Source organism: Oryctolagus cuniculus, chromosome 6 (assembly GCF_051225735.1).
Source record: "Oryctolagus cuniculus isolate XC-2025 breed Fujian yellow rabbit chromosome 6, ASM5122573v1, whole genome shotgun sequence".
Classification (NCBI taxonomy): Eukaryota; Metazoa; Chordata; class Mammalia; order Lagomorpha; family Leporidae; genus Oryctolagus; species Oryctolagus cuniculus.
Genome location: NC_142872.1, coordinates 166,273,466 through 166,290,277, shown reverse-complemented (window position 1 = coordinate 166,290,277; position 16,812 = coordinate 166,273,466). Strand labels below are relative to the sequence as shown.

The following is a 16,812-nucleotide window of genomic DNA, read 5'->3' as shown; positions in this document are numbered from 1 at the left end:
TGAAAATGGTGTCGCTATCAAAGCTAGTCTTACTTAAAAATAGTCTATGACAGAGACCCACATCTGTGTTTCCTTAGCAGAATGCGTAGATGGTCATTCTTAGTTTGGAAATGTGGTAATAGAAAAGAAAAAACAAAGAGGGAGTTTTTGAATGTCATACAAACTAAAACAGGAAATTTCACCTGTGTACATTTTTGCACTGGGATGAGGTATTGATAACTTGAGTATAATGAGCAAAGCAATTGTGGTAAAAGATCTGAATTAAATGTGTTTTTGGAAAAGTGCATGTTCTCCATGAGATTTGAAGTCAGAAGGTTGGAGCTTCATTTCTGGGTTTATTGCATAATAATAACACATTTTTCTGAGATTTAAAAGCAAGGTTTATTGTTAGAGTTCAGGACCTCCAGCCAGAGATAATCATCACTGAACAGCGGCCCTCGTGAGGCTGCACGAGCACCTCTGCTCGGCGGAGGAAGGGGCTGTCAGCAGAGGCTGAGAGTGGACTCCGAGGCTGGGGAGACCAGTGGCCAGGTCCTACGGTGGGGGTGTCTGCTGCTTTCCCACTGCCCCATCCTGCCAAGGATGACCAGCTGACTGGGCTGCATGAAATTGCTCTTCTCTTGTGTCTTCCTTTGTAAAAGCTCTCGTAAGTGCTTGTTGGGAGGTTCACTAGGAAAGCACAGAACCTAAATAAATGGCAGCAGTGGGTTCTTATCACACATAGACAGAGGGCCGTCTTTCTTCCATGTTTTCCCCAGAGTTGAATTTTCCAGTCCTATGAGTTAGCCAGAGCAAGTGTAATTACCCCATCAGGAGTCCACAACTAAGGGCCATGGACCACCAAAAACCCTCTTGATTTTATACTGTCCTTTGAACTCAGAATGATTTCTAGAATTTTTAATGGTTAGCAGAAAAAAATCAAAAGTATTTGTGATACTAAAATTATATGAAATTCTAATTACAATGTCCCCAAATAAAGTTTTACTGGAACATAACCTTCCTTACCCATTGTTTATGCAATCTTTCCTATAGCCCCTTAGGACAAGCTTTAATGGTAATACAAAGCTGAGAAGTTGCAACAGAGACTGTTTGACCGACAAAGTCTGAAATACTTAACAGACTGGCCTTTTTCAGAAAAAGTTTTCGATCCCTGGTCTAGGTTCCACAGCTAAAAAGTTAAGCTGTGCTTGGCTCCTAGAGCAAAGCTCTTTCTACTGCCCGATCACAGCCTGAGTTAATGACGTCTAAGTTCTCTAGTTGGATAAAAACTGAAACTGATTAGTACCACTGAATCCCCAAATGACCTGGTTACTGTGGGGAACTGAATCGTGGCCTGGCTTCTTCCAGCCCCGGAGCAGCAGGGAAGCTAGCCAAGGGAACAGGTCCTCCGAGTTGCTAGTATCTAAGCCAGTACCCAAGGCCACCAGGAGAAAGGGGCAGCCGAGTGGTGGCAGAAGCAGGTTTTAGTGCCTGAGACCTGAGCTTGTGTGGAGCCTGCACGGTGGTCTTTCTTCACTGATAGACCCTCCCAGACTCTGCTGACCTCCCACTCAGGGACAGAGCGCGAGCCTGTAAAAATGTCCCTCAGGGTGATGTTTTCCACGGTGACTTTACTGTGGCTCCCTTAACCTTGCTTTACAGTGAGAACTTAAGGGGCCGGTGTGTGATGGCACAGCAGGTAACGCTGCCACTTGGGGACACTTGCATTCCGTATCGTAGTGACTCCATTTCCAGCCCAGATTCCTGCTGCTGCTACCCTAGAATGCAGCGGTTGGTGACCTGAGCGCTTGGGTTCTTGTCGCCTGTGGGGGACCTGGATGGAGCTCCTGGCTCCTGACTTCAGCCTGGCTCCGCCCTGACTGTTGTGGGCATTTGAAAAGTGAATCAGCAGATGGAAGATCTCTTTTTCTGTATACTCCTCTGTCTCTCTCTGCCTTTTGGATAAACAAATAACTGTAAAGTAGAACAGGAGCTGAGTAACTTGCCTCTATTTCTCACTTTCTAACATGTCTTTTCATCTTTTTTTGTTTTACCACGTAATAGCAAGCCCTCCAAGTTACACTATCTCCCCAGTTTTAAAGGTCTTTTTTTTTTAAGCATTTATTTCTAACTGTTTCAGTCCTGCACCATGCATCTTGAATTTGTCACCCAAGTGCGTAGGTGCAAATGAGCTTTTCTGTGAGCCTCCCCAAAGCACACTGTGCCGGTGCTTAAAGGAGAAACCTCCCTAATGTTCCACAGTTTGAAAGCCTGAGGTCTAGCCTCGCACACAAGTCCCTGGACACTTGGCAGCTGCTGGAGGATGGGACGGTGGTTCTCTGAAGCGCAGGCTCTGTGCTGGAGGGCTGTGCTGAGTGCCTGCCGCCAGTGACCGCGGTTTCAGAAAGCTACGCGTCTCCTTCGGGCCTCAGTTTGCAATGATGCAGAGTGGTAGTGCCATCCCAGAGGACTTGGCTGCGTGTGGATGGCAGTGTGTGCACCTGTTTGTAAACAGCCTCTGGCATGCGCTGAGTTCTCAGTAGGGTTGGGTGGCGTCGTCACCACTAAATAAGAAAGCAGGCCTGGCTTCCTGCGTGTGCTTCCTGCGTGTGCTTCCCGGTCTCTGAACCTCTGGCCTTTTCCTTTCTATGCTCCTTCTAAGCATGTGCAGGTTGGGCTCTAATTTTTCATGGCCCTTGAGTAAGTGCAGCAACGCCTGTCCTGTCAGTGTCATACTATCCCGCGATCCCAAAAGGCAGCAAAGAGAAAATATCAGCAAATGAGTGTGGAGAATTGTTGGGTGTTGCAAGTGAGCGCTCCTATGAGAAGGTTATAGACAGGCAGGTCTGTGTGCCTTAGCAGTGTCGACTGCTCCGTAAGAACCAACCCACACAGCTCCCTCCCAGAGGTTCTCTTCTCACCTGCCCCAGAGGTCACTGGTAGACACTCCCAGAGGCTTTACATAGAATCCACAAACCTTCAACAAAATGCGTTACAGGCTCGCTAATGAATAATGGAGCTAATGAACTAATGGAAATGTTTCCACATGATTTTTTAGTCAGCATGTGCTAGAGTGCAATATATTAGTCATTCTATGTCTGCTGCCTTAGAATTATCTTGGGGTGGATGTCTCTCCTGGAGGCTACTGCACCCGGGAGTCCCAGACCCTCCCCTGCCAGGAGCCTTCAGCCCTCTGCAGCACACACAGATGGCAGGTGGAGTCCTCATCTCTTGGACTACGTTCCATGCGGGGCCACTCCTCTCTGCTGGGGAAGGCTGTTCTCACTGTACGTACGACGCGTGCCTGGCAGCACGGCAGGTCTGCACGTGGAGGCCCCAGCCACGCGTGCTGCCCTCTGCTCACCAGAGTCCTCGCCTCTGTCCTGCTGCTCAGCGTGCGTTCCCCGGGCACGCGCTTGCCTGCTGAAGACCTGGGTTCTGCTCCCAAGTCGGACAGACAGGCAACAAGGGGACAAAATAACACCAGTGTCAAAAGGCTTCGGGTAACATGGACAGTGGACCAGGGAGCAGGATGAGATAGTGGATGTGGGGAGATTATTTAAGGAGAGGTCTCTGAACTGGTGACAGTTTGGCTGACCGGAGAATTGGCTCTGAGCCCATGTGAGCTTTCATGCGTGATAACCCTTAGTGTAAAGTCACTGCCACTGCCACTGCTGTCATCGTTGGGCCTTCCCCCAAACCCAACTCCTTCATTCAGTGTTTGACGACAGAGTGAGCTGCCATCTACTGATTCACTGCCCAAATGCCCTCCATGGCTGAGGGCCAGCACGAGGAGCCGGGGATGGAATCCAGGTCTCCCCTGTGGGTGGCAGGAAACAAACCACTTTGACCATCACATCCCAGAGCCTGCCTTGACTGGAAACTGGAGTCAGGAGCCAAGACCTGGGATCCGGCTGAGGCACCCCAACATGGAATGCCAGCATTCAGCCGCTTGGCTAAATGCCCACTCCTTTCCCTCATCGGTTTTACAGTCTCCTTATTCAGGCTCCAGACATCCGTCACCCAGGAGACTTGGAGTCTGGACAGGCCTGCAGGGACCCTTTGTCGCCTCGTCTGCCTGTGCTGGAGACCAGTCTATAAAAACATCCGTGTAATACAATCCAGAGCCAGTGCAGGGGTGTGGCGGAGTCTTGCAGTGTGTGTACCAGGGCAGCTCAGGAAAGGAAGCGAGGTCGTGACCCCGCCCCGTCCGCGTCGCCAGGATCTTGAGGTCAGAAGGCACTCGCTGTTTCCACGGAAGATGGCGGCAGAGGCGCCGGGGCTGTTGTGGAGACGCAGCGTTAGTGCAGCCGTTTTCTGAGATGAGGTAAAGCGGAGCCGGTTACGTGGAGCAAAACTAAGATGCCTGGCCATGTCCACCTGTGTGACATGTGGGGCCTCCACTCCGTCCTTTTCGTCCAAGTTTCTGTTCACGGAGTGTTTCGCTAAGCCTGCCTACCAAGGCTACAGGCCTGGAAGATACACGTTTACTGTTCTGAGTATTGAGAACAGGATGAGAGAAGGAAACACAGATAGGAAAGGATCTAAGATTTGGGCTAGATTAATTTTTTAATCCTATAAGTAGTACTGTTCATAAACATGCAAGAACATATAGGGTATCCACTTACTATATAACACGTCGGAATAGTTTATGCTTCATAAATGCTTATGGATTATTAATTTATTAACCTTACATTCTGCCCGCCAAATAAACTTCCATTTTCACCACTTTTAACGATGATTGCACACTAAGAAGTGAATTCTTCCTGTTGATAGTTTAGTGTAAACTAAGTCATTATTAGTACAGCATTTGAGGCGATTGCCACTTTAATGAGAGTTAGCTCTATGCGTTCCCTGTTTTCTCTGTCGTCGGCCTGTCGTCGGCCTGTCGTCGGCTGAGTGAAGGATAATGGCAGCATAGCAGAGAGGACTCGGGCGCCATTTCCTGGAGTCCAGCTGCCGCCACTTGGGAAAGTGCTGCGTCCTGTGCTGACCCCGTGGGCAGCCGCAGGAGCTTTCCTTCTCCCGGGAGGGGGAAGCACGCAGGACTGGCGTGGCTTTGCAGTATAATTGTCTCCAGATAAGTGGTTGTTGTCTTTAGGTGGGAACTATTAAAATTTGCCTGTTAATGTGATAGGTTGTGAAGTGATTCTATTACCAAAAACTAAATGGGAACATTGGAACTGCCATACCATTTTCATATGCTCGCTGCTCCCATTGGTAGCTCTTCCGTGCTTTTGACATTAACATAAAATCTTCAAATATCTAAATCAAAAGGTTACAGAAGGTAAATTCCTGTACTGCATTTTTTTTCAGCCCTGAACAGTTGAAATAAATTAGCCCAGTAAATCTCTTCCGAAATTGGGCTGCCATTTGTTTTCTAAAGGAAGAATTTCAGATTATGCTGTTGGATCTAATTATTAATGAAATGAGATACCAGCCGTTTTGGAGACTCCCGTTAGACAGTAGTGTGGTTCTAAGCATGTACTTGGAGCGACTGAGGCAGTTTTGTGGCCAGTGCAGATTGGTTCAGTTGAGTCATGTATATAATTGTTTGATGTCCTTCTGTTTTCTACAAGGGCTTTTTGTGTTAGCCTGTTTGTTCTCTGATATCAGGCAGTGATGTCACTTCTGTCTCCATAAGTGACTCATGGGTGAGCAAAAATTGAGTAAGAGTATTTAAAAATATTTGAGCATAGTTGGAAATTCAGGCAGATCATTTTTGCCTTTTCAAATGCGTGGAAGGCCTGGGGGTCAGACATCAGAGTAACCTCAGCCAATGCCTGTGTGTGCTTTCCTGCAGAGACTGACGACTATGCTGAGATCATAGATGAAGAAGACACGTACACCATGCCCTCAAGTAAGTGCACTCCCACTAGGTCCTGGCTGTGCCTCACTGCTGCTGTCGATGTCTGTTGACATCTTAGTGCCGTGTGTGATGCCTCACTGACTGCTGGATAGAAATAGTCTTTCAGCCTGTAGGATTTTCTGTATTCGTATGCCTTCTCTAATGAAGGTCAGAAGTCTGAAACTCAGGTCTCTACTAAATTCAGTTTGGTTACAGGATTTTTGTAATCTTACTGTTCTGGCTCTATGGGAATAAAACGTTTTATGGTTTTCTCTCATAGAAAGTTAGTATTCTTTAAAGGTTAAATAGTGTGCACATACACACATCTGTGTGCAGCGGATTGCATTTCCCCCAGCCAGTACAGTTAACCTCCAGCTTGAATTGCTGACCTTGGGGTAGCAGTGGGGAGAGGGACAGAACTCTGAAATGACCTTCTCCTGTGAGGCTGTCCGCTTGTTGGCGGAGGATCTTGAAGCCCCGGGTGTCAGAATGTGTGTCCAGGCCTCAGGTCTTGAACTGGGTGAGCCCTTACGTCTCACTCACATGTAAGAATTACAACCTGGCTTTTAAAGAGACCTCAGAAGTGGTGGGAATTTGAAATCTGAGTGTCTTGATTTCAAAAGAGCTATACATGTCTGTAAAATAAATACATAGAATATTTTCTGAGTTACATAAATATTTTAAGGGATACTGTCGTTTGGATTCTTCTGTGTCTGTTGAGAAGACGTTACCAAAACGCAGGGCGGCTGCAGTGCCCTCAGAATGGCTTACTCTGTGCCGGCTGAGCCCTTCGGGGGCTCCGTTAGGATCAGGAGACATGAACGGAAAAGTAGGTGCAGTGTGATTGCCAGGAGAAATTTGGAAAAGTGTTTCACCTAAGTTAATGTTTTCACTAGCTGTTTAGACACTTGTACGTTCACATAGAGAATCTGAAGTTGTATTTGTGTACTTGTTATTCATAGTTGAATAGTAAAAGTCCAACATGGCTAAGTTGTATACCAGCACCACCAAAATGAGTTACAGTATGGAATTCAGAATAGTTAACTTGTAGATATTTAGTTCTTACTTATGCTTCTCTTTTTTATTTGATATGATATTTTATTTGATATGATATTTTATTTGATATAATGTTTTATCATGTTTATACTTAAAATGTTTTTAAAAGTAAAGTTAATAAAGTGTACTTTCCAAGTTTGTTATTGTTAACCTATTGCTTTTAGTTATTTCTAAGCAAGGTCTTCAATTTTTCTCTCTCTTAAATGCAATACAGAAAGCTATGGAATAGATAAAGGTAACAGGATTCTCTTAAAATAACTGCATTTGCTTGCAATTGCAACCTGTGGAGTGATACGGGATGTTTCTGTTTCAGTTAACTTGTATTTTTAAACTATTTGTCATTGGTTTACTCATACTGTTAAATCAATGAAATTGCTAGCTAAAGTGATTTTAAAGAGGAAAATGACTTATCTAAATTTGGGGTTGAATGGTCGGTATGATTTTATAATTGCATAGCACAGGGGAGTTATAAGATGTTTGGCTCTTGGTTTACTCCACTGGTGGTAACACTAATGGAGCACATACAGTTTGGGGTATAGGGCGAGTTTCTCACTGAAATAAATCAAAATACCAAGTAGTTAATTGAACTGAGATTCAGCCTACTCAATTCCTGGTGATTCTTTTCCTTCCCTTGTGCCTCAACAGCCTGCTAAATGATTTCATATAAATTATAGTCATTTAATGTATTAACTTGAGGCACATGCTCTCTAAGGCAAAAAGTACTCACAATTTATTATGCTGATATGTTTAACTTTGATTCCACATCATCTAATTTTGAAATTAGTTTTTAGAAACTACCTCTTTAAACTCTTTTAGCTCTGTGAATAATATAGAGATAGGATTATAATGAAGTGGAAAACTCTTAAACGTTCTAAATGTAAGTTCACTCATGACACAGTTTACATTGTCTCCATATTATCGACTTCAGTTACTTTAAAAATAATTGCTTTAAACAACTGTTTTAACTTCATATATTAATACCTAAGCTAATAGTTCTTAATAATTAAGCATACAATTTAATAATTGGACCAATTATATATAAAGCTACCATATAGATATAAAATAAATCAGACTTCTTGGAACTCCTAAGAGCAACATGAAAAACAATCTGCTTTTAATAGAATTATCATTTTGGTAGTTTGTCCAGTGCCAAAACTGATAAATGAATGCCTTCTGAACTACACGGTTTAAGAGAATTCCACGCTGTTTCAAGCATTTTCCTAGACTTGTGTACCTCAGATGAAGTGTTTGCTCGTGGATGACAGTGAAATGAAAGTGTCAAGTATACATTTACTTCTGCATTGAGGCGCCTGTGCTGTGGTGCTGACTGATATGTGGATCCTGTTTTGCAGCCAGGGATTATGAAATTCAAAGAGACCGAATAGAACTTGGACGGTGTATTGGAGAAGGCCAGTTTGGAGATGTACATCAAGGAGTATACATGAGTCCAGTAAGTGCTTTAAGAACCTCCAAAATCCAGTCTGATTCTGACCGTTACATTTCAATTCCTCATTCGAAATCATGAGTCCGTAGTTCTCGGGATTTTCAGTTATCTTCTATGAAGCTCATGAGATGTATCAGCTTTGTGTATCTGTAAACCCCTCAGACTGACAAGTTATCTCCTACAGGGCCGAGTACAACCTTGAATCCTGTGTCGTCAGTAATAGCCTGCAGTAGGTGACTCTTGATAATGAGATGACCAGAGTGGAGAAGTTAGCCAGTGTTCACACTTGACTGTGTTTTCAAGCGAAGAATTTTAATTTACCTTCCAAGAGATTAAATTTCAGTCTTTTTTTTTTAATTATATTTTTTAAAGATTTACTTACTTGAAAGGCAGAGTTAAGAGAGAGAGACACCTTCCACTCTCTGGTTCCCTCCCCAAATGACTACAATGGCCAGAGCTATGCCAGGCTGAAGCCGGGAGCCTGGGACTTCTTCTGGGTCTCTCATGTGGGCGTAGTGGCCCAAGCACTTGGGCATCTTCCGCTGCTTTCCCAGGCCATGGCAGAGAGCTGGATCAGAAGAGGAGCAGCTGGCACTCCACCTGGCACCCATATGGGATGCCGGCACTGCAGGCAGCTCCTTTCCCCGCTGCGCCATAATGCTGGTTCCACACCTAAGTGTTCTCAAATTCCATGCCTTTCAGCGTGTTCACAGATATGTGTAGCCATCCTGTCGGTTTCAGAGCATTTTCCTGACTTCCTGGTACTCGGTAGCAGTTACCACCCATGCTGCCCTCCGCTTCGGCCCCTGGCAGCCATTCCTCTGCTCCCGGTCCCTGTCAGTTTATTCTGGACATGTTATTGACATAGAATCGTGTCTTTGCGGCCTTCTGTGACTGACTTTTCTCGCTTAACACCGTGCTTCAAGGGTCTTCCGTAGGGGAGCGCGTGGCAGATCTTCATTACTGTTTATTGCAAAACAGTGTTAGCACAGCACCTCTTATCCGTTCATCAGTTAGTGGGTGTTGGGGTTGTTCCTACCTTTATGTTAATAAATAGATACTGTGAGTTTTGTGTGAATATATGACTTCCATTCTCTTTTGTCTGTAGCTAGGAATAGAATTGCTCTGTCTTATGGTAACCGTTCACCGTTTTTGAGGAACTGCCAAAACTGATTTCCAAGCTAGACCATTTTACATTCGTAGCAGTGTGTATTTAAGTGCCACTCTCTGGGCCAGCACTGTGGCATAGTGGGCTAAGCCTCCACCTGCGGCGCCAGAATCCCATATGGATGCCAGTTCATGTACTGGCTGTTCCTCTTCCAGTCCAGACAGAGAGAAAGGTCTTCCTTTACCGTTGGTTCACCCTCCAAGGCCGCTGCGGCCGGCACACCGCGCTGATCCAATGGCAGGAGCCAGGTATTTATCTTGGTCTCCCATGCGGGTGCGGGGCCCAAGCACTTGGGCCATCCTCCACTGCCTTCTCGGGCCACAGCAGAGAGCTGGCCTGGAAGAGGGGCAACCGGGACAGAATCCGGTGCCCTGACCAGGACTAGAACCCCGTGTGCTGGCGCCGCTAGGCAGAGGATTAGCCTAGTGAGCCGCGGCGCCAGCCGAAGGGATGTGACTGTCTTAACCACTAAGCTAAAGGCCCCTTCCAAAACTTTTTTAATTAGGTTAATAGCACTCAGGCAGAGACAGCACTGTTGAAGGTTCAGGGGCACAGATCATTGACCATTTTTCGATCCACTTTGGATACTCAAATTGTCGTTTTTTTTCCCAATAATGCCATATCTGTCTTTTAAGTATCCTTTATGCATACCAACATGAACACTGCTTTTATAGCCAAAAAGAGAAGTTTAAAAGAAAATTAGACACAGCAGATAATTGCTACCACATAACTAACCAAATTAGAAATTTAGGTTGTTTTTTTTAATCAATATATTTATTTGAAAGCCACAGCTACAGATAGAGAGAGACAGAGAGACAGAGAGAGAGAGAGAGAGAGAGAGAGAGAGATCCTCCATTTGCTCCACTCCAGATGGCCACAACGGCCAGAGCTGGGCCCTTCTGAAGCCAGGAGCTTCTTGGGAATCTCCTGAGGCCAGCTGCCGCTGCTTCCCCAGGCCCATCAGCAGAGAGCTGGATCGGAGGTGGAGGTGGAGCAGTTGGGACTGAAACCAGCACCCGCATGGGATGGCAGCGTTGTAGGTGGCAGCTGTACCCGCTACACTGGCCCGGAGGTTCGGGTTTTTATAGCTCTGGTTTGCAGGCCTTGACTCCGGTGCGTACGTCAAGTTGGGCGATTCGTTGCTTGCTTTTAGCTGCTGTTTAACCTTCCTCTGATTGTTTTTTCTCCATCTATGTTGTTTCTCGTTCTGTTAACTCTTGGTTTTTGAGGACAAACGCATTGCAGTGATCACTCGACCTGCCCTTGGTGAAAGACCTACACTTGAGCCTGGCTGTGCCTGCCTGAAAAGCCCAGGGCGGTGGGCTTCTGTCTGCATGGCTGAAGTTGGGGCAGCTCAGCTCCGAGCCCGTGGCCCACATGGCTCAGTCAGCATCCTGGAGTGCAGAGTGCAGTTCCCTGCTGCTCTCACGCATCCTGGCAGGGCTGCTGGACTGCATTTCATTCACTCTTTACGCATTCCATGCGTGTTGTGGAAGTGCTAGAGGATTGTATTTATTATTTTTCTTTTGCGAGAGAGGGAGGGAGGGTTAGAAGCTGTGCCGACAGGCTCCTGTTGACATGTTTCCTCCTCAGATCTGACCTGCAGTGGCCAGGCTCCATCTGGAGCTGATGCTGATGCTGGGAGCCAGGCTCTCGGTCTGGGCCTCCCCAGGTAGGCAGGGACCCAGCTGTTTGAGCCAGCACCGTTGCCTGCCAGTTCTGCATTAGCAGGGAGGTAGAGTCATGAGTGGAGCCAAGTACTGAGTCCAGGCGTCCAGCGTGGGGTGCCGGTGAGTGGTGTAACTGCTAGGCCAACCTGCTGCCCCGAGGACTTGTTTTTAATATCCATAATGTCGCATTAGCTACATAGTTAGTAAATGAATCCCTACCCCTTGAAAAATACCAGGGCTCACATGTTGTGAAATATTTTTCTGATGTGTATTGTATTGTGTATATGTATATTGTGAGCGTGTGTTTTAGGGAATTCTACTTTATGGTACAAAGCAATTGTCGTTTAGGTGCTTACTATGTGAGTGAATCCCTTCTCCAGATGATGTACTCGAGTATTCTATAAAACCAACTAATTTCATCATTGATTCTTAGTGACTACTTAACACGCACCTCAGCTTTAATTTCATGGGCAAGAACTTATGATTTGTTACTTTGTAATTCATTAAAATTTCTTCCACAGTTATTTTCCAGTTATGCACTGTGTGACAACAGCTGTTTTCTAGCAGTGGAGCCGTAATGGAGCAAAGAGGCTAAGTTCCTTCTCACGTAGCCTGGGTGCTAAGGGGACAGTCAAGAACAAGTTCCCTAAGCGTGGGCAGGTGAATAAGTGCTCTTGGGAAAAGCAGCCTGGCCCGGGGTGGGCAGGTGCTCTCCTGTGGAGTGGTCAGAGAGACCTCTGACAGGGGGAGGTTGGAGCAGAGTCCTAACGCGAGGCGGGGAGTGAGCTGTGAGCATTCCCGCAAGGAAACCATTCTACACAGAAAGGACAGCAGGCGGACCGGGGCGGGGGGCGGGGGGCAGTGTGACTGTCTCAGAGTCAGGGAGGCAGACAGCCAAAGGAGCTGAGCCAGGGAGGCCACGTGGGTGTCAGGCTTTGAACCCCATTCAAAGAATCATTTGTCTTTATTAGGCAAAGTTATCAGGGTTATTTTTAAAATAATCTGTTACCTGCTATCAACTCACAACCTAGTCGTTCACCTGTTTCTTAGGCATAGGAGCCACAGGGGGAAATTTCATTGAACTTTGATAAGCATCTTTATTCCCCAGTATTTCCTGCATTTGACAGAAAGTGTTAAAACTCAGATTTTAAGCAGTTCCCAGATTAGTAAGTTTTGTTTACGAGGGGAAGGTGAAGCCCTTGCCCGTGTTCTGCTCCTGCTTGCTTTGAACTGACTCATTGTCCCAAGTCCAGTCTCTGTGACCAGCCCTCTGCCAGCTTGGCATCTTCAGTCCGCTGCTGTCCAGCCTGGGGACCCTAGCCCAGGCCGTGCTCCGCAGGCTCAGCCTGAGCTGTGTTCTGCTCGTGGGCGGCCTTTGTGGGCTTGCTCTCTGTGACGTCTCCACTCACCATTCTAGCTGGAATGGCGCCTTTGGAGAGTTGGGCTTTGCTGGCATTTCTTGGCTGGTCTTCCTAAAGCACTGTGTTCGCTGGGTATGTGTGGTTACTCAGATCTCCTGAAAAATTGGCATTTTAAGTCATTTATACAATATGCCAACTATATAGTTTTCTGTATTCTTATTAAATCTGAGTAAGATATTTAGGTAGATAGACCTGGTCCTAAAGAAGTTTGCACTCTAGTGAGAGAAGATGAGAGCGGCTCTTCCCAGGCAGAGTGGTATGTTAGCCTGATTCCAGGAATGCTGCACCCAGCCACGTGCTGAATGGGCATCTCCGCTTCGCTCTCATCCCGTGGGAGCCGGGCAGTCTGTCCTCCAGGCCCACATCCACCATTAGCCCGGAGACCCCGCCTCGAGCAGCTGGCCGTGCTCGGCCATGACCCCAGAGGCCCTGCTGCGCGCGGCTGGCGCTCGGTCACACTGCCTCTAGGAGTTGAGAATGGGAACACGGGCTCCAGTTCTGTGTCACAGTTGTACCATTTACCTCTTGTTTAAAAATATTTTATTTCCTGAAATCGTACTGTATGTACAATGAGTGTGACACCCAAAATACACATTAAGGTATATTTTTAAAATATGTCACAGCTAACTTGTTAATGAGAATCTGCACTTGAGACAGAAATATTGATAGCATTCATTGATTCTATAAATCTTCATTGAGCTCAGACTATGAATCAGGTACTTTATTGATGGGAACCCTTAGACAACTGAAGATATGCAAGTTACCTGCTCTTTTGAAACCTGCGTTTTAGTGATAAAAAAACATGGTGGTAATATAATTGACAACGTGTGTTGTCTATATGTATGTTTTTTGTCTTTTGGTTTTTTGTTTGTTTGTTTGTTTGTTTGTTTTGACAGGCAGAGTGGACAGTGAGAGAGACAGAGAGAAAGGTCTTCCTTTGCCATTGGTTCACCCTCCAATGGCTGCCGCGGCCGGCGCACTACAGCCGGTGCACCACGCTGATCTGAAGGCAGGAGCCAGGTGCTTCTCCTGGTCTCCCATGGGGTGCAGGGCCCAAGCACTTGGGCCATCCTCCACTGCACTCCCGGGCCACAGCAGAGAGCTGGCCTGGAAGAGGGGCAACTGGGACAGAATCTGGTGCCCCGACCGGGACTAGAACCCGGTGTGCCGGTGCCGCAAGGCAGAGGATTAGCCTATTGAGCCACGGCGCCGGCCTGTCTGTATGTTTTAATATTCAGTTATGTATAAAATTATATTTATGGGTGCTGGTGCCGTAGCACAGCAGGTTAAAGACCCAGTCTGAAGCGTCAGCATCCCATTTGGGCTCCGGTTTGTGTCCCAGCTGCTCCACTTCCAATCCAGCTCTGTGTGGATCCAGCTGTGGCCTCAGGAAGGCAATGGAGGATGGCCCAGGTCCTTGAGCTCCTGCACCCATGTGAGATACCGGAAGAGGCTCTTGGCTCCTGGCTTCGTATCAGCTCAGCTCTAGCCATTAGGGGAGTAAACCAGTGGACTGAAGATCTCTCTCTCCCGCTGTCTTTCTCTCTATGTCTCTACCTCTCTCTGTAACTCAGCCTTTCAAATAAATAAAATAAATCTTTAAAAAAAACAGATTTATAATGTGAGAGATTATAGTAAATGAATATTAGAGGTACAAATAAGTGAATAATATACTTGGGAATTATGGAAAGTTACGAAGAAAGAAATTGGATAGAGTGAAGGGTTGGGTGAGTGGGTACTGTTGTTTTTGTTTGTTTGTTTGTTTGTTTTAAGATTTATCTGTTTATTTGAAAGAGCCACAAAGATAAACGGAAGACAGAGATCTTCCATCTGCTGGTTTGCTCCCCAAATGGCCATGATGGCTGGAGCTGGGCCATTCCGAAGCCAGGAGCCAGGAGCCTCTTCCAGGTCTCCCACGTGGGTGCAGGGGCCCAAGTGCTTGGGCCATCTTCCACTGCCTTCCCAGGCACATCAGCAGGGAACTGGATTGGAAGTAGAGCAGCCGGGACTCAAACCGGCACCCATGTAGGATGCTGTCGCTGCGCCAGTGCTGGCTCCGGGGTGCTGTTTGGACAGGGTGGTCAGGGAAGGCCTCTGAACAGGGCCCTCAGTGCAGGATCTGAGGGGAGTGCCCAGGCAGGCAGAACAGGTGGAGTTGAGGTGAGGGCCCAAGGCCACCTTGCTGTTAGGACTGGAGCAGAGTGCAGTGGCCCCGAATCAGGGCCTGGTGATGGAGGCCGTGAGGAGCTAGCGGGGGGGGTGGGGGGGGTGGGCTCTGGATGTAACTGTAGCCAGGAGTAACAGGAGCTGTCCTCAGATTGTTGGACATGAGGGGAGAGGAAATAGAAGAATCAAAACTGGCGTCTGGATTGCTCCCCTTGAGCAGCTGTGTAAATACAGTTTCTTTAAATGACAAGGAGAAAAGATGCAGTAAACACGCTGTGGTGCCTGAGTCTTCTCCTGATAGGCAGGACCAATAGGATCTGTAGAGATAAAGGAGAGATTTATTTGTTAAAATTAATTTTATTTACTTGAAGGGCAGAGTTACAGAGAGAGAGCGAGAGAGAGAGAGAGAGAAATCTTTGTCCATGGTTTTGCTCCCCAGGAGGCCACAGTGACGGGCTGGTCCAGGCTGAAGCCAGGTCTCTCGCCTGGGTGGCAGGGCCCATGCACTTGGGCCCTTTTCCTCTGCTTTCCCAAGCACATTGGCAGGAAGTTGGATCGGAAAGGAGCAGCCTTTACTCAGACTGGTACTTACGAAATGCCAGCGTTGCAGGAGGCTGTTTACCCTGCTGTGCCATGGTACTAGCCCTGAGTTTAAAAAAAAAAAAAAAAAAAGATTGATTTTATTTGAAATTGGGCCAGCGCTGTAGCACAGTGGGTTAACACCCTGGCCTGAAGCACCTGCATCCCATATGGGCACCGGTTCTAGTCCCAACTGCTCCACTTCCGATCCAGCTCTCTGCTGTGGCCTGGGAAGACAGTAGAAGATGGTCCAAATCCTTGGGCCCCTGCACCCACGTGGGAGACCCGGAAGAAGCTCCTGGCTCCCAGCTTCGGATCAGCGCAGCTCCGGCCGTTGCGGCCAACTGGGTAGTGAACCATCAATGGAAAACCTCTCTCTCTCTCCCTCTCCCTCTCCCCTCTCTGTGTAACTCTGACTTTCAAACAAATAAATAAATCTTTAAAAATAAGGAAGGAAGGAAGGAAGGAAGGAAGGAAGGAAGGAAGGAAGGAAGGAAGGAAGGAAGGAAGGCAGGCAAAGTCACAGAAAAAGAGAGAAAGATCTTCTTTTTGCTGTTTTACTGCCTAAATGGCCACAGCAGTTAGGACTGGGCCAGGCTAAAGCCAGGAGCCTGAGTCTCCATGCAGGTCTCCTGTGTGGGTGACAGGGACCCAACTATTTGGGCCATCTTCTGCTGCCTTCCCAGGTGCATTAACTGGGAGCTGGATCAGAAGTGAAGCAGCCAGGTCCAGAACCATCATTCGTATGGGATGCCAGCATCAGACAGCAGCTTAACCCACTGCATCCTGACGCTGGACCTGAGACATTAATTATAAGGACTTGATGTTTATGGTTATGGAGGCTGCCAAGGCCCAGGATCTGCGTTTGGCAAGCCTAGAGCCACAGGTTCAAGTCTGGAAGGCAAGAGAAAAGTCATGGCTCCGGCCTGCCCACATGGGGAGGACAGTATGCTCACTCAGCATGATGACTCTAAGTGATGAGCTCAGCCAGAGTCCACCTTGTGGGGACAGCCAGGACAGTGTTGGGCCACGTGTCTGAGCACCTCGTTGCCTCATGAAGTGGACACGTAAAATTCACCCTGTGGTGGGACACCAGGACTTCCATCCTATTCATATCAAATTTAAAGTAGCTTTTCCATATCCATATTGAGACAAGGAATAGATCAATCTGGCTGCAAGGAAATATCAGGATTAGAGATACTGATTGGAAATTCCGTGTACCAGGGTACTTCAAAATGTTCACAGTAAGTGGAATTTAAAAGATAAGTTTAATATGATTGCAAAAAAACAAAAACTGAATCGCATAGATAGTTTTTCCATAATCCAGAGTTTCCATGGAGATTTGAAGATCTGTTTGTCGGTGGTACATGAGCTCCTTGTCATGCAGGAGTTCACTGACACTGGAGGTGGGCCCTGGCCTGAGCCCTGGGCATTCCGCATTGAGGAGATGAGAGTCTTCCCCGATGCCAGTCTCTCCTGAC

General features: G+C 47.0%; 1 protein-coding gene across 49 annotated transcripts in view; it reads left to right on the top strand.

The window, feature by feature from the left end:
- Positions 1-16,812, top strand: part of PTK2 (protein tyrosine kinase 2) — a 296,019-nt gene that overhangs the window by 183,915 nt on the left and 95,292 nt on the right. For 30 of the 49 annotated variants that reach the window (XM_089335787.1, XM_070075578.2, XM_070075548.2 and 27 more), the window contains 3 exons: positions 5,783-5,839; positions 7,098-7,118; positions 8,236-8,333. In XM_089335787.1, the coding sequence (XP_089191913.1) occupies positions 5,783-5,839; positions 7,098-7,118; positions 8,236-8,333 (176 nt within the window). The remainder of the gene's footprint in view (positions 1-5,782; positions 5,840-7,097; positions 7,119-8,235; positions 8,334-16,812) is intronic. The other 19 variants (XR_016236040.1, XR_016236042.1, XM_089335789.1 and 16 more) reach the window with 1 other exon arrangement.